The sequence below is a fragment of the Ctenocephalides felis genome, unplaced genomic scaffold (genome assembly GCF_003426905.1).
Source record: "Ctenocephalides felis isolate EL2017-DRISC unplaced genomic scaffold, ASM342690v1 CF-g0.4_SCAFFOLD_00845, whole genome shotgun sequence".
NCBI classification, from domain to species: Eukaryota; Metazoa; Arthropoda; class Insecta; order Siphonaptera; family Pulicidae; genus Ctenocephalides; species Ctenocephalides felis.
In genome coordinates this window covers 59,614,368-59,633,212 of record NW_020536999.1, presented here as the reverse complement: position 1 = coordinate 59,633,212, position 18,845 = coordinate 59,614,368, and the positions used below count along the sequence as shown (strand labels likewise).

The following is an 18,845-nucleotide window of genomic DNA, read 5'->3' as shown; positions in this document are numbered from 1 at the left end:
AATAAAACCGTAATAAAATGAATATTTTAGATTCATTTTGAATTTTGTTGATGTAATTGGAATAAAATATCTATCTAACTTTGAATATGCATGAAATGAAGCATTGTGAATAAAATAAGTTCAATGACAAGTCAGCTGATTTGGTTTGAGGTTAACTGCTAAGAAACGCCATAGAGTTAACTCTGTGGTCTTAGAGTAGTCGTTGGGCAAACAATTTGCATAAATCATTTTATAGAAATACATTTTGTTGTTTGCACAAACATTTGCTTTATTCTTGTAGCCTTAGCTCCTCTCAATTTTAATGATAATGAAAAATAAATTTTAACTAAACTCTATATAGGTTCAAGAAAAAATATAGCTTTGTTTATTATTTTGGCACATCAAAATTATAGTATCTTGTAGCAGCAATGAACTTTTACATAAAAGTAGATTTAAAAATATATTCTAAACATTTATCTGCTGAGATCTGCTATAGCAGTATATAATACATGTTATTAGTTTTATTTCAAGTAATCGAAATGAATTAGTACATTATGTATATTGAATTCAACCTCCAGCTTGCATAATGTGCTTATTTATGCACTTGTTTAATTATTTCAAACTAATATTTGAAAATAATTTTAACATTCAAAGATTAAATTGTGCTTTTCTAATCATTACAAATTAATATCTTAATTTTAGTATGTTAAAATTTGCAATGAACATATAGGAACAAATTAATTTGAAAAGGAAACTATAAAGTAGTGTATTTAAATATTTATTTTACATTAATTTGTTATCTGACTATTTCTCCCATTCTTGGAGGTTTAAAATTATTCACATGATTGGAATAATCCCTTCTTCCTCATTCTCTCGAAGGATTCTTCTGCATTGTAGGTCCTAAAATCAAGAAATGTAGTTTACTAATAAATAAACAAATAAAGTAAAACCAAAACTATGTTAAATAATATATTATTTTTTGAAAATTTTCTTTTTGCCGAAAGAATTTTAGAAATTAATATGTATTCAAAATAAAGTTATGTTTGTCGATTTATTTATTGCATAAGCAATTTATAGGTATAGAATTAAAGTGATGAAGCAAACAAATAGCATAATCATTATTAGTGAAGTCACTGAATGTAAAAAACTACATTAACAAGATAAGACTTTAGGTATAACTATAACAACAAGATTATAGGTATAGAATTAATTTTATGAAGCAGACAAACAGCGTAATCATTACCCAATCATTATTCCATCCTTATTATTTCAGTCACTAAATGTAAAAGACTATAATGACAAGTTAAGACAAGAAATAAGAAACCTGTTCTTCTACAATGCTTTGCATTATATTGAATTATTTAGAATTCTATAGAAATAGAACACTGTTAGTTATCACACATTAGTTTCAGTCGCTAAAGATGGAGAATACATTAGTAATTAAATACTGCTCAAATAAAATCAAGTAGTATTGATTAACACTGAAATGATGTTATATTTAAGAACTCACTTGTAGAAATCAGCATATTTTTGCTTCAATGGATCATTGTAGAATACTTTAAGACAAACAGCCCCTGTTAGAGAAACTGCCAAAGCAATTGGGACATTAACTTTGATTTGTTTGGTCAAAAGACCTCTCATTTGTGGCTTCTGTAAAACCATCTATATTGAAAAATAAAATAATTAATACTAAAAAAACTTATTACTACATTTATTACATAACGAATACAGAAAAATATAATAATAAAGTTAATGTTATGATATGTTAAATACCTTATTGGCAGTTTGAGTAAAATATAATAAAATAAGTTTGCAGGTACTAAAACCTTTAAAATAATGATTTACCTTTAGAATGGATATTATTTATCGCCGAAAGTGACAGAAAATGGCGGAATGACGTAAAAGCTAAAGAATCAAATTGCCAACATGTGAAAACTGATACTTGATGTATAAATATGGGAATCAGGCAACACCAATTTTTACACGGAATATGATTTTTTTTGTATATGATTTAACAATTTATCTAAAATAGAATTGCTTCGAATCTAACAAAAACATAAAACTAAGATATAGTTTATTAATATAATTTTAATTTGTCTAAAGTAAGTTTTAGTTGTTGTTGTTGCCACTGAGTTGTTATGAACAACTTCACGCTAATAAATTAACAAGCCCGCGGCATTTTTTTTCGAACCGTTGATTAATTAGCAAAACCAGTCGAACGGCTGTATTATTTATTCCGTAATCTATATTAAATGGAGAGCCGATTGCATTTTTAATATATTTTGATGAATATTTTTTAATGTTCTGATTATTTTGTCTCGATTTTTGCATAAAGTAAAAAAAGCTTTGAAAGGTGGTATTACTTCAGGCGCTATTATTAATTTCTGCAATTCAGTTCTCACACTATATTTTTAAACAGTATGTCTCATTCATTCAAATAAAAATTAGAAAAGTAATTTAATGTCTGCAATATATAATTATATGAATCAAACCTAATTTATAAAATTTTGTCATTTTTGTATGAGTGTTCCAAACTAACATATTGATATTGTTTTACATACATACATGCAGTTATTGAAGAAATTACTGATTAAAAATTACATAGCTAGGTGTAAGTGGCATTTTACTTTAAGGTAAGTCCCAACATGTGTAAATAATCGACTTAAAATAATCAATTAAAAATCCATTTTTTAATTTATGAGTATACCGAGTTGATTCAATTTTGCACAAATTTTCCAAATATGTTAGTTATTTTCGACAAATGGTTTAAATGATAAACATTAATAAAATACGAACACGTCTTAAACACGCAAGATTTTGTAAAATCATTGCCGATTAATCCAAACTTTAATTAATTTTTATAATTAAACTAGTTGTTGCAGGCCTCTATTATTTTAGTATATTTATTAACATCAGGACCTTTATAACGCCATAAGGAGTTTCATTAAAATCACAAAAACAAATTATCAATCAATTTCGAAGAACGACCCGACCGATCTTTGTTAAAAAAATTTTTGTTAACCAACCAATTATTCCCAAATGACATCTTTTAAATAATTTTGAATTTTTGGTTCAAAATACTTTACGAAAACTTGGATAAAACTTTTCTGTTCAAGGAAACGCCTCGGCCCATCGTCTCAAAATTCAATTTAAATTTTTGAAATCGTTTTAGTCGTTTTTGAGAAAACGTCGACCATAGGTCAATTTTTGGCTCACATCACAAAAGCGCTGATCATTTTTTTATCGTATAGCCGTATCATAAAAATCCTTGAAATCGCCGAAATACCAATCAATTACGAAGAAACGACTCGACCAATTGTTGCCAAAAACTAATCCGCACGATTTTATCTTTCGAGCTTGATTCAGGATTTTTTGCCAAAACTTTTCTGCTTATTATAGAAAACGGCTTGACCGATCATCAGTTTTAGACTGATAAACGCGACTCCTTAAAGAGTAACTCAACTAATCGACATATTTGAATCATTTTTAGTTCACATCATACATCTATATTTTTCCCAATTTTAATCTCAAATAATTCAGAATGACTTAAAACGTTGAGAAAACTCTTAGAATTAGCAAATCGGATTTTCTGGTGAAAACATCTAATTTGGGTCGTTAATAATACAATTTTCTAACTAGTGGGGTGCATGGCATCGTGCCTTAAGGGAAATTGCTGGAACTTCCCGAACCGTAAATGAAAATCTCGGTACGGAACCCAAAAAAAATTACACAAAATGTGTACACATTATTAAAATCTCTATAAAATATCTGATAATTTGATGTACATATGACCAATAAACATTTTTGACCGCCAAATGACATTTTTTTAACTCTTAAAAACTGAGTTACCGTTTTTGGCACTTTTTGCCCCGTATCTTTGGAACGGCTAGACCTGCCTTCGCCAAAAACTAATCAGCACGTCTCCTTATCAATATGAATCGAATGTTTTTGAATTATTCAATCGGTTCAATCGGTGCACCATCAATATGCGGTCAATGAAAACAAGCGAAATTTTGTTTGCCCAATGAAGGTGGTACTTATTCGACGTTGTTTTTCGAACATAGCTGGAAAAATTGTAAGGCTTTAACTTCGATAATGAAAAAACGCATTGAAAATTGTTCAGTTTATTCAACATTTACATTAACTTCATATAAATGACCCTGTATAATTAACGTGATGTATCACCAACAATTGTATCTACTTAAAGTTGCACTCTTTTCAGTTTCTACTCGAAACCAAATAGAAATTTTTTTTCTGTGAAGTCACACGTATAAAATTGTCTGTGCTATTTTATTTACAATTGGCAATTATTTATTGATGATAAATAATATATTGCAGAAAATTTCTGATGTTTTTTTGACAAAACGATAATCAGCTCTGTCTCTATAAGTCCAAAACACCTGCGAAGGCAATCCCCTCCGCCAAACCGAGCTTTCATATTTTTCGTTAATTGCTTCCGCACTAACCGTTTTACATGCACATATCATATATACATACATGTGTTTGTGCATGTGTGTGTATAATCAAAACAAACCTTTTCTAATGTTAAATTACATATCTACGAAACATTTTGTTGTTTGTTCTGAATCAATTTGTGCACTTGGACCTTTCCGTTTTATGAAAAATTGTTGATGAATGTTTAGTTATTGAGACATTTTGATTTTCTTGGAAATAGTTGAGATTTCAGAAGGAAACAAAATACAGTAGAACCTCGATTGACCTCCAATGTATGAAGAATAATATTGTGTATTTATTCTACACATCTTAGAAATGGTTGAGATTTCAGAAGGAAACAAAATACAGTAGAACCTCGATTGACCTCCAATGTATGAAGAATAATGTTGTGTATTTATTCTACACATCTTGGAAATGGTTGAGATTTTAGAAGGAAACAAAATACAGTAGAACCTCGATTGACCTCCAATGTATGAAGAATAATGTTGTGTATTTATATACAATAACATACATAGATATCAACGAAAATAAATGTTTAATAAGAAATTAACATTTCCTTATGTATGTACATGCACATTTTCTTGGATTATTTTACATACATTTACTGTAGATACGTACATACATATAACTCTGTCGCGGTTGGTAAATCCAGATCATCGCGAATTCGTATAACTGAAGTCCGGATAATCGAGGTCCTACTGAAATTGGAAATTTAGTTTTGAATTAAATAACAATGAAATTTATATCCATTATTTGCACATTTTGTTGCATATGTATGGAAGTCAAAGCAACTTGCCTTAAGACAAAATGCCACTTACACCTAGTATTTCAAACTTACCGTAGGGTAAATTATTGTAATTGTCGAAAAATCAAAATTAAAATTGTTTGAATATCTTTACGTTTCAATGGTTTCTGAGCATTTTGGCATTCCTCAGAAAAAATGGATGTGTGTGTATGTATGTGTCTATACTATTTTTCGTCGACATTTTTCGGCACCGCTCAACCGATTCGAATGATTCAAAAAGCATTCGGTCCAGCCGTTTCCGAAACACGGAGCAATGAGTGCAAAAAATGGAAATTGAGTTTTTGAGAGATCAGTGTATACTATTTGAATGATTAAAAAATCATTCAATTCGTAATGAAAAGAAGACATGGTAATTAGTTTCTGGCAAAGACGTTTCAAAGATAATGAGCTAAAAGTGTAATAAACGGCAGTTTTTGAGAGAACTAAGCTAAGATCCTTCATTCTAACTCCGCTTGATCAAGTTTTGATTCTTACTTTTCATGCAACAGATATAAAAGTCATCGTTCAATTCAAAAGCCTTCATCTGTTGTCTATAAAATACAAATAATGAAAGTTACAGTATCTATAATAATCTATTTGAAAGCATTTAATATTCCTCGAATATTTCATTACGGTACAGGAAGTTCCAGCAATTTGCACGATGTCACGCACCACTAGTTTATTTCAATAATATTTAAGTGTTTATAACTCTATTTTTTTAATGCAAAAAGAATGGGTTTCAGTTTTTTTTAATATTATTAATAAACAGTGCTGGCTCCATATTTGAAAACATTGGTTCAATATCTACTTTATGCACAAATTTTGTGCATTGGCATTGAATCCTAAATTAATTAGATAATCCTTTTCCAGTAAACTTGAATGCTTGAAAAGCAATGCATATTTGTTAAGGGGGCGTCTATTAATCACGTGATCGATTTTTTCGACCCCTCATCCCTCTTGGTAATACGCGGTGATATTCAAAATTACCCCACCTCCTCCACCCAACATCAAATGTATTTTTTAATTACGCGAAAAAACTGTAATTTTTTAATTTTTTTTGGAAATGTTTGGATTTGTTTTTAAAAATCTCAGGTTAAAAATAAATACACGTGTTATGGACGCCCCCATGAATAATGTAGGTGGCTAAAAATGCTGTAAAGCGGAGACCAATAAAATTGGACGCCCCCTAAAATATTGTTTGCAAAAAATATTAGTAAGTTATAAATAAATTTTTACAAAGACTGCAAAATTTAATATATTTTTTTAACTCATCTTTATTATTCTATTAATAATTGGATAGATTTCTGAATAAATATTTTTTATTATATAAATATAATTATACTATTTAATGATATTTAATAATATATATATATATATATATATATATGTGTCGATTAAAAGATAATTTGCACATAATGTGAAAGCATTATGAATGATTTGGATTAATCACATTAACCAAATAATATTCCAATAAGAGCGCAAATTGGATTCGTATGCAATGTAAAAAAGCAACCGATTCTAATGAGAATCCGACAATCGAGTACTAATTTTCAAATTTTCGTATTAAAAGGTTCGCATTTGAATCACAATCAAAAATAAAAGGTATTGAAATTTTTCAAATTGCATTTTCAGATCTTTCTTAATTTTTACAGTATTGAATATTTAACTAGGTGTAAGCGGTGTTTTGCCTTGAGGCAAGTTACAAAAATTTCCGATATATGTAAATAATCGACTTAATCATTAAATACATAATTGATACTTTTCAAGTATATTTCTAATTGATATTTTTCAAATTAACTTACAATATCTGTATCCGTAATTGCATTAATTATGTTGCAAAAAAAAGCATTGTCCAATATTTCAAAATTTAATTATTTTTTATGATATTTTAGGTACCATGTTGAATTTCATTAAAAAGGCAAAACAATATAACGGCCGATTTTTGCGAAATGCAATTCAACACGATTCCCAAATTATTCCTAAAATGATATCTTCCAAACTAAGACTAAAAATTTTCTGCTAATTACAAAAATACGACTTGATCGAACCGATTTAACTTTGAAAGCCATTAGATGAAACTCGATAAGGAAGAACTTTGAATAGGTTCGCGAGACGATCGGCAAAGCCGTTTCAATTTCAAATAAATGAAAAATCGTTCGAAAGATTTCATTTGGGAATCGTTCTGACTAGTTTTTGGCAAAGATCGTTCGGGTCGATTTATTGTAAAATAAAATGTTTATAAACATTTTTTGTGTTTTTTAAGCTTATAATAGCGATAGTGTCCATGATCTAATTGAATTATCGAAAATATTATAGTTCTGCAACAACTTGCTGAATTATATAAATTTATTGAAATTTGGAATAATGGGTTGAGCACTACAGTTAGTAAAATTGTGTTTAAAAAACAGTTATTGTAAGTTGTTTGAAACATAATTGAAAATTGCATTGGTTAGTTTTTATCGAGAGCAAAAAGTTTGTTTTTGAAATAAATGGTTGGAAAGTTTATGTTGATTTTCAATTTTTATCGATTAAGTCTATTGTTATACATATCGGGAAGTTCATGCAACTTGCCTTAAGGCAAAATGACACTTACACCTAGTGAGTTCCATTTTATGACCTTTATGTTTTTAAAACCCGTTTAGCCGTTTTTTTTAAAGCCCAGACAAAAAGGTCGTAAAATAGCTTACATACATACGTATTCCAAATTTGAAATTAGGAATGATTTGAAATGTGAGAAAGCACATATTTCTGCTTTGGAAAGTTCAAAATAAATATAACTACCGGTTCAAAAATTCAATATTACATTACTTATGCATAAAATATATTTTAAATAATTATTATAATGTAATACATGTATAGTTGCATTTACCGCAAGGTGTGAAACAACCGAAGCTCCATATTCATTAAATATTTGATAATCATGTTAATTATAATTTTTGTTACTAATTAATTTTAACTTATTAATTTCTTTACTAAAATATTAAATACTAACAACCATTAGCAACCATCTATTAATACTATACCTTTCAAATGTTTTCTTTTCAGATAAATCTTTCAAAAACTATGTAGAGAAAAGAAAATCTATTTTTGATTTTTACACAACAGTGGTAACCGTTTTTGCCATTGCGGCAAACATATTGTAACCCAAAATATTCTTTGGTTATTCTTTTACTAATAAAATATAAAATTAATTTTGTAATGTACAATAATTTTTTTTCAAATTTTAAAGATCGTAAGATTCTTTATTATATAAGCTATCAAGGGAAAATACAATTTTCGATATCTTAACTCGTATAATAATATCGTATATAAAAATGAAATACTGCAAATAAATTTTAATTGGTTTATGTTGAATTTTTTTTTTGATTTTATAAATTTGTACTTTGATGTATTTCCTATGTGCTATGTTTCAAGCCCCCTTGATTTACTATCAATGCTTTAAATTTTATTATTATCCTTTCTTCGATTGAACCTTACGTCATTTCTAGGTACACAATTTTGGCATTTTGCTTTCGTTTGGGTATTTAAATTTTAAATGTACCAAGGCATTTAAATATGGTTCTCAAACTTAATAAATAGATATAAATGAATTTTATAAACATGATCTTAAAGACATGTAAAGGTTTAGAACTGAGGACAATGAAAAAATACATTTTATTTCACATTTAATTTATATTTGAATTAGATAAAATTTTAATGGGCATCTTAGTTGATCTTGTAATTAAATGTTTAAAATAAATTATATAAAAATAAGTATACCAAATTTTGTTCTTATTTTTATTTGTATTAAATAGAAATAAGTACTAAATTTTCTATTTAAATTAGGTCTAATTCGAGGCGACTCGTTTAATATTTAAATTCATAATTAATCATTAATCATTTTTTTACACTTTTCTGCTAATGCAAAAATAATAGATGCTATTCTATAAAATACGATGCCCGAAATTTATAAATTAAAATTATTAATATAAAAGTAATTAGAAATAAAAAACGTGAAACATCAATTTTCAATCATGGACTTTCTGGCGGCCTAGAGATTATAGCTCACACTTTGAATCCGTTAGATACCCGTCTCGGACAGTCCGATCTCAAGCAGTAGTGACATCGGAAAATATAGCTAGCAATATACTTCCAAGTTAAAATAGACCTTACCCAGAATTAATGGTTGGGTTGTTATATGAAAAAGTAACGCTTTTAATCTGATTAGGACTAAAAATAAAAAAAGAGGAATATAAAAAATAAAAAATAGCAAATAGAGTAAACTACTGTGCAATATAATATTTAATATTAACAAGATTTGAAATATTTCAAACAATAAATAATATTTATAAGATTGTGTAAAACAGTGACCATTTAGTAAAATTGGTAGAAATATGGTATACATATATTGTTAGTTAAACAAAATGATTAAACAAACCAGTAAATATGGAAATTGGTATTAAAAAACCTTTTACATTTTACTACAGTAAAAATGCATTTAAATTAAATAACACATTATCAATATAATTTATTTATCATTGTTAAACATTTTGGCAACCTGTCAATTACATCTGGGTACTTTTCCTGTATTCTAAATATTCCAGGAAACTTTAATAAATTCGCAGACAAATTTTATAACAGGTAAATGTAGTTCAAGTTGAGTCATTTTCCATTGTTACAATTGAAAAGTACAAAAAGGTATAAATTTTATATCAACCGATATGTATTAACGGTTTATTGTGTCGCTGACCACCTGAAATTAGGTTTCTTACCTAGAATTGGGGGATGATTCATCCCTTGTTCTATAGAAATTCAGTGGTAACTGTATAAAAGATCATTTTTGAGAAAAACAGAGCAATAAAGATATTAACATAAAAGGATGTATATTGATATTAGGCTTGGGAGATATGTCTACAAATTTCCAATATAATACCAAATGTACCTACTTGCATCGTAAATTAATGTAAAAAATATTTAATACATAAGTAGTTCATATTTTTATATATTTAATAAAAATTGAATATATAAAACATGAAAAATATTTACAACACTTTTCTACATAAGCTTAAATTTTTACTAAGGATGTGATTTGGACTAAGTTTCTTACACCGCGGTTCCTATACAAGGCGATAGTAGTTTCCAAAGAATGCGTTATAAAATAGCCTGATTTCTACGTTAAATCCTGATTTCTAGCGCGATTTCTATTTTCAGCCGCGTTATAGAAGGATCAACTGTAATGAGAATATCAAATATTATAAAAAGATTTATATTATTCATAAACTTTTCCAAATATACCGTTTCTATTTTGTGAATGAATTAATGCGATTTTATAGTTGATAGTAATAATTTGTTCATATATTCAGATTTCATGTAACTTGCCTATAACCAAAGTGCAAGAAATCGTATTAAGTATGCGTATCATGCAAAAAATCGTATTAAGTATGATTGTTCTAACGAGATTCTACAGTAGTCGTTTCGTTCACATAAGGGCTCAAGATATAAAATATTATTTCAAGATATTTCTAATTTTAAAATTTTTCAAATTGTTATATAGGTACTACATTATTTTAAATTATCGAAAGTTTGATTTTGCCAAAAGTTTTAATACTATATGTTTTCTCGACGTTTCATACCATTCCAAATCGCTTGACCGTTTTATTTTTCATTGTACCTGAATTAATATAGATATCCCTCTGAACATTGTTTTCTTAAATAAAAGTCTAAAGTCTTGAATCCAGCAGAGTAAGATATTTTTGAATAACTAAGTTAATGGTGACTATCAATATTTTTGATATATAAAACTAAATAAATTACAAATAAAGGTTAATAAATCCATATCACAATGTCATACATATTATTTATTAAAATTTTATCTGAAGAAAAACAGGCATATAGTCCTCTAAAACCACAAAGAAAGATAAATAACAACATTTTGATTAGGAAATAAACAATTAGACTAGATAATAATTTACAGAGTGGCGGACGTAGCTCAGAGGTAGCATGTCCGACTCACATGCCGGAGATCGATGGTTCGACTCCTGGCGCTTTCAAATAATTGTTAATTTGTAGAATACAAGAAAAAAATTGAAGTAAATAGGAAAAGAAGAAGTTCAGAATATGAGAAGAACATATTGAGAAACAAGAAGAAGAATGAAAATTGGATGGAAGATTAGGATTTAAGAAGAGATAGTGTATATATGATGAATGTATAAGAAATATATATGTAAGAATTGTATAGAATATGATGAAGAATAAAATGAATAATGTATGTGGCTAAAAATGCTGTAAAGCGGAGGCCAATAAAATATAAAAAAAAAAAAAAAAAAAAAAAAATAATAATTTACAGAATATAATAAATAAATGTTATTTTGGAAATAAACAGTATAAAATTTTATGTAAAAAGCTAAATTTCATTTCTTATTAATCGTGTAACTTGCCTTCTGGCCTTAAGCCACTTACAACTATATTATTCACAAAAGCTGAATTTTAAAGATACAGGTACACATATAAATTAAGTAATTGATTTATTGACACTTAGATGGCAAATACTAATGTATACCGATAAAATTATAATAATTTTGTGTCATAATTACTTTTAGCCGAATCAATGCCAGACGAAAAACAGGAAAAATTAAAAAGTCATCAGAAACAAGATACGAATTGTTAATTTAAATTATTGTTTTTAGAAATGAAATTTTAAGTCCTTTTTCATTATACTTTTATACCTTACAAAATGTTCAACATATTATGAAAAGAAGGTGATTTTTTTTAAAAATCCGAAATTTGATTTTTACATAAATCTCTTTGTATTGAAGTTAATTCTATACGGAATACAATTATTTTAATTTTGGTGAGAATTGCATATATGAAACCCATTGATTTAATAAAAACAAACCAAAACGCATATATATTTTTTGACCCACACAGGAAATTTTTATAATGCGAATATTGGAATATTAAGAACAACTATACAAAAAACTAATCTTAACACTAAAATTAATACACGATTAATTTTTTTCAAGTGAACCACTCAAAAACATATAACTATTTAATATATAATATTTCTTTTTAATATATGAATAAATAACAATAAAAAAATCAATAAAATTGTTAACAATAAAAGTAAGAATATGCAATTCCCACCCTCCTCTGAAATTTTCTGATTTAGAGTAATATTAAAAACAAAAATGAAACTAGTTGAAAGTGGCATTTTGCCTTAAGGCAAGTTGCATGAACTTACGAAATGTATAATAATTGACTTAATCAATCCAAATTATTTATACTTATGAAATTCTTGATAATATTTAAAGATTTAAATCAAATGCAACATTTTTACACAAGTAGAGAAGTTTTGTAGACTGCTCATTTACTTTTTTGCTAAATCCTCCAATTTTTAATGATTTGGCCGATCTTTTCGCAAACATAATTGCGGCTACTCCTTATCGAATTTATTTCAATGTTTTTTAAATTTGTGAAATTCGAATTTTGACTTATTACATCAGAAAGTGTGGCATGGACACAAATTTTGAAATGATATTTTTTCAAACTTTAATGAATTTTTTAAATTAAACGACTTAATATTTTAGTGCTCCATATGATATATATCAACCTAAAAAGTTTCATCCAATTTTTTTTTTAAATTGTTAATTACGAAAAAACGTCTTGGCCAGATTTATTAATTTTTACAATCGATTAAGAATTTTTGGCTAAAACGTGAACAAAAAATTTTCAGTTTTTGAGAAAACGTCGATGAAAATTTTAATTTTGATAAACGCCAGAGAAACGCTACGAATTTTATTAAACTTTAAAATTAAACGACTTGTCGTAAAGTCGTTATATTTTAGTATGAGCTATTAAATCGTCGAAAAAAAAAATTCAACAGTTAATTACAAGAACACTTGCCAGCAGATCTTTACCAAAAACTAATCATTATCATTCCCAACCAATATCGGTTTTTGAACTTTCGAAATCGATTCAGAATTGTGAGCTAAAACGTAAACAAAAAAATTTTCACTTTTCTGCTATTTACAAAGAAACGGGTCGGCCGATCATCGCGCAAAACTAATCGATGCTAGTCTAGACTAATCGAAATCGGAATGACTTTTAAATTTTCGAAATCGGAAGGACAAAAATCGGCTCACACACTGGATTGAAATGTCGAAAAAACATAAAATTATCGAATAGGATTTTTTGATGAAAACATAAATTTCTTCTTGAAGTTAAAAACTATAGCGCAAACATATTTTTTGACCCACACATTTTTATGAAGCAATTATTAAGAAATTATTAACAACATTACTGAAAACTAATCTTAAAATTAATACTCGAATCTTTTTTTTAAAAACAAAACCACTCAAAAACATTTAATATAATTCCTTAAATAAAAACAATAAAAAATTAATAAAATTGTTACCAATAAAAATAAAAATAATTTCCCCCTCCTCTGAAATTTTCTGATTTGAAGCAATAATAAAAACAAAAATTAAAATAAAATGTAGTTTCTTCGTGTTTTTTAAAAATTCAAATTTTAATTATTGATACACGAACAATTAATATACTTATTTCCTTAAATAAATAACATACATGTGTATAAACAATAAGAAAGTAATTTCCACATTCTGAAATATTTCTGATTTTGAATAATATTAAAAAACAAAATTCAAAAACTGAAGAACGAAATCGGAGCTTTAGTCACTTTCTGTGAAGCTTTTATTATTGCCTTTATTATATATTATTGACTCGGCTATTTTGTAATATATTATATGTTATATTCTGTTTATACTATTTTTGTTTTAAAATATTTCGATTTTTTGCCTAACAGTATTCCTAAATAATATCTAATTTATACATCTGTAATAAATAATAAACTATTGGTGTCGTGCCTTGAGGCAAATTGCTGGAACTTCCCGTACCGTAACAAAATGTTCGAGAAATATTAAATGTTTTTAAATTATAAATATTGTAATATTGTCTTTTGTCATTGTCATTGTCATTGTCAAATATTCATAAGAGTTATATAAACTGAATAGCAAAGTTGAAATTATTTGTTTAAAATATATTAGAACTTTAGTCAGAATTAAAATTAAAATTTGAATTATTTTCGATGTACAAAAAAAAATAGTGATAAAGAAAAATTATTTTTTTTGTAAAAACAAGCAGAAAGTTCTTTGAATCATTCAAATCGGACGCTTAGCTTTCTGAAAAACTGCCATTTTTTGCACATTTAGTTCTGTATCTTCAAAACTGCTGGACCTGCCTTTGCCTCAAACTAATCACCCCTTCTCCCAATCATTACAAATTGAATGTTTTTTAGATCATTTGTATCAGATACTTCGTTCTCTCAAAAACTCGATTTGTAATTTCTCCACTCTTTGCTCCGTATCTCCGTAACGGCTAGACCTGTCTTCGCCAAAACCTAGTTAGCATGTCTCCACATTAGTAGGAATTAAATGCTTTTTGAATCATTCAAATCGGTTGATCTATTCGCCCGAAATCGTGGACGAACAATTGTAATTGTCACACACACACACATACATCCATTTTTTCTAAGGAATGCCAAAATGTTTATTTTCGTTTTTTTGCGATTATTATAACTTACCTTACAGGAAGTTAAAAAATCAAAAACTAAAGAACGAAATCGGATCTTTCCTCGAAAGTCCTCAGAAACTTTCTGTGAAATTTTTATTGACTCGGCTATTTTGTAATATATTATATTTTATATTCCGTTTATACTATATTTGTTTTATAAAATTTCAATTTTTGTCTAACAATATTCCTAAATAATATCTAATTTATACATATATTATAAATAATAAATAAATAACAATTTATCTAATAAATAACCAATAACAATTTATCTCATCCAATTTGCAAATTCAAAATTAGCGGTCAAATTGAACTTGTTGAATTCAAAATGATCGCCTATCAAATAAATTGGCGCCACTGTCAAAGAGTTTCGCCACCGAGGCTACTTAAGGCGGCTCCTTTGCAATTGGTGTCCATTTGCTGCCGGGATCGCGCGGGGATGACATTGCATTGAATTTGAAAAATAGAAGTGATTGAAAAATAATTTTAATTGTAAATTTTTAAAAGTTTTAGTGAATTGTTGTCAGTGTTTTTACATAATTTTATATAATATAATTTAGTGAGTTTTAAAGTGTGCAACAGGACGACAGATTTTGTACCCGAAGAATTTAAAAGGTATTTATGCATGTTTTTATCATAATATATATATATATATATATATATATATATATATATATAAATATAAATAAATGAGGGTGTCTGATTACTAGTATCAAATTATATATTTTAAATGGTATATTGTTGTTACAATATGTAATTTGATTCGCGCGCAAGTGCAACAAAAATTAATAAATTCATCATTAATTGGTTTTGAAATTATTATGTATTAATTTTTATTTCAAACAGTTTATTATTAAAGAAAATTTTCGCGGTTTTAACAAAGAATTTTTGTATTTTTCAACTTCAACATTTTGTTTAATTTCTTCATCATTATTTCAAATTTAATTATTTTTACTATATAAAAAATATACAATAATATGAAAATCTAGGTATTAAAATTTTTAGTTATTTTAGTTTGAGGAGTTACTAAATAAAATGCAAACTTAATTCAGTTCAATTTAATTTAATAATATAAATATTCATTTTAACTATTTTTTATTTTAAGAAATATATATATTTAAATTCGAATGTTGAAGTTTTGTTAAATTTGGATGGTGAAGTTAATTTTTCAGTTATTAATTTTTATTTCAAGCAGTTAAAAGCATTATTTATTAAGACAAATTCGCATATGGTATTAGCAAAGCATTTTCCTATTTTTGTTTAATTTATCATTATTTCAAATTTAATTATTTTTGCTATATAAATAATATGAAATGAAAGTCGAAATATTTATAATTTTAGTTATATTTTTTAATAATAGTTATTCAATTATTTTGAAGAGCTACTAACTAAAATTATTTACATATTTATATAGTTTTATTAAAATTAAATTTGTTAAGTCTTAATATAATCATACATTTTAAGTTGAATTTTTATTTGTTTTATTTATTTTATTTTTTAATTATTTTTTGAATCGTTTGTCGGCCAATATGGTATTTCATGGATACAAAGACAATATATTCAATAATTTACACATTATTTTTGATTTAAAAAAATTCTATCATCAAAACTCGTATCATATAATAAATCTATATCATCAGATTTGTTTGATTTTATTTATTATATTTTATTTGTTCAATTTTTTGTCTTGCAAATATTTTTTCAAAATTAATTACATTACATATTAAATTCATATTAAATTGCCTTTAACGCATGTTTAGACTTGCAAAGTCAACATTTCATTTTGTTTAATAATTTTACAAATATATTTTTCAAATAATATTTTAACATTTAACATGTTACAATAAAAAATTATATTTTTTCATAACATTATTATAATATTTTTAATATTTTAATTTATATTTGAATTTTAACTTTTCATTGAGGCGACAACTTTTTATTTTCTTACATTTTACAATAATATATAATATAATAGTAATTATTACCATTTATATGAATTTACTGACTTTACAATATTTATTTTATATTGTATAAATTTTATTTGCATTCAGACTTCCAGTATTTTTTATTAGTTAAGTAATTTGCATATCTCAGATAGGGGTGTCTGGTATGAGAGATTATGAAACAATTTTCATATAAATAATAAAAAAGTTTCTTTTTCATGTTTTACAATGTTCTATCTTAGTTCACTAAATTATCCATCAATTTCAATTAGTTTTTAATTATGTTTTATAAATTATATTACACTTGTGTTCAAGAATTTTTACTTTTAAGATTTTTACCAATTTTGAAACTAGCATTTGGCTTATGCTAAGAAAAATTTTGGCTTTTAAAAACTTTTTTTCATTAATTTGAACACTTATTTATTTCAATAAATTTCAATGTCATGACTCATGAGTACACATTGAAGTTTTTGATTTAATATTTTTTTAGAAATATTTTTACCAAGTTTAATTTACCAATTTAATATCGATTTTATTCATTTTATCTTAAATAGATTTTGTTGTTATTAAATGCGCTTAAATTTACAATTACAATTTAGTATTAATTTATTAGTTTTGTAACATTCTTCCAATATCAATTTAATATATAGTAATTGACTATTAAATATATTATAATGTAATCCATAAATTAATTGCATCAAGTACAAGTATTGTGGTTTAATTATTATACATTATCTTTTCATATTTTGACTGGTATATATTTTATAATTTGTTACATATATTTTTTATAATTTTTCTATATTTAGCTCGAACCATTTGCAACATTTTACACAATTTACACAATTTTCATATTATCTCCATCTTATCACCCAAAAATGCATCCATATATTTATCTTCTATCCCAAATCTATTTATTATGTTTACAAATAATTATTGATAGTTTTGTATGTATCATTCGAATGACTCATCCCGTATATAGGCGGTACTTACATTGCGTTTATATTGTAGTACGGCCTTATATTCGGGCTGAGTTTTTTGAAAATTCGACGACATCTGGATTTTGATTTTGATTTAAATTTGAGTGTTTGGTTTTTGTCGATACAATCTATGGCTTATCCCAGAAAATACTTGTTGCTTACATGATGTTGAAAATTGTAGTACGGGTAGTTTCTGGGCTAAGCAAATTGTGGCAAAGACGACACGAGAATGAAGAAGATTTTAGGTAGAGACTGCCTTTATATTATTTTCTTTATTTTTAAATTGTATTTTGAGACGCTTTTAAATGCAAATTTCCTATTATTTATTTAGTTATTTATTTATAATAGATCTTTCTAATTTCCGCTTTTTTCATTGTTGTCTCCAAAATATAGTCTTTCCCAAAATATTAGTCTTTTCCAAATATTTTCACTCTTACAACTTCCAATTTTGCATTTAGATACAAGTTTTTAGCGTTGTAAAATGCAGGCACATATATTCACTTCAAAATGAATTTTCAATTCACTTCAAAAATTTTAGTGGCAATTTTAGAAGAAAACGTTTTCTATTTTAGTTATACATGATATCAAAGGGTTAGATAGAATATTTATGTTCCATCAATTCATAACTGTATGTATGCAAATATATAATGGTATTTATATAACATTTATATAAGCAAATATTAGAATAACTTTTTTTAATCGCAATTAATATCTTGTTTTTCTTAGCACTAAACCTACCGCTTTGAAACTTTAGTCGAAATTAATAAATTCCCGGTTTTTATATTTCTTCAACTTAAGGCATGACTTTTCTATAATATAAGACAATTTAATTTTCCTGTAACTATTATTCATTATGTTCAATCTATAAAAAAACATAAGTACTATACCTACTCCTGCCAGTGGTGGTTCAAATGACCGCTTTTCAAATTTTTATTGCTAGTTGTTATTAAAAAGGTTTATTGTTTTTGGGCAATAAGAACAACCGAATGATATTTGAAATCTGAGAAACGATTTTGATAAGATCCACCAGATGGCTTAAATATATATGTTTTGAATATCAATATGTAACACTAAACCTACCAACATTTTATGTTGTATCTATCCCTACCGGTGGCGGTCAAATGACCGCTTTTCAAATTTTCA

At 26.3% G+C, this 18,845-nt stretch overlaps 2 protein-coding genes across 3 annotated transcripts in view; one reads left to right on the top strand and one right to left on the bottom strand.

Annotated features, from left to right (window-relative positions):
• Positions 1-741: 741 nt before the first annotated feature.
• LOC113384644 (cytochrome c oxidase subunit 6C-1-like) lies at positions 742-1,957 on the bottom strand. 2 transcript variants are annotated; one of them, XM_026622400.1, is made up of 3 exons: positions 1,825-1,957; positions 1,490-1,641; positions 742-879 (listed from the first exon to the last, which is right to left on the bottom strand). In XM_026622400.1, the coding sequence occupies exons 2-3, from the start codon at positions 1,639-1,641 to the stop codon at positions 813-815; spliced, it is 219 nt and encodes a 72-aa protein (XP_026478185.1). In that variant the 5' UTR covers positions 1,825-1,957; the 3' UTR covers positions 742-812. The 2 variants fall into 2 exon arrangements, with proteins under 2 accessions (XP_026478185.1, XP_026478178.1); XM_026622393.1 differs by having other exon boundaries at positions 1,753-1,875.
• Positions 1,958-15,212: 13,255 nt separating this feature from the next.
• Positions 15,213-18,845, top strand: part of LOC113386708 — a gene marked incomplete in the record, with an annotated part of 10,379 nt that continues 6,746 nt past the window's right edge. Inside the window, 1 exon segment of the mRNA XM_026624471.1 lies at positions 15,213-15,395.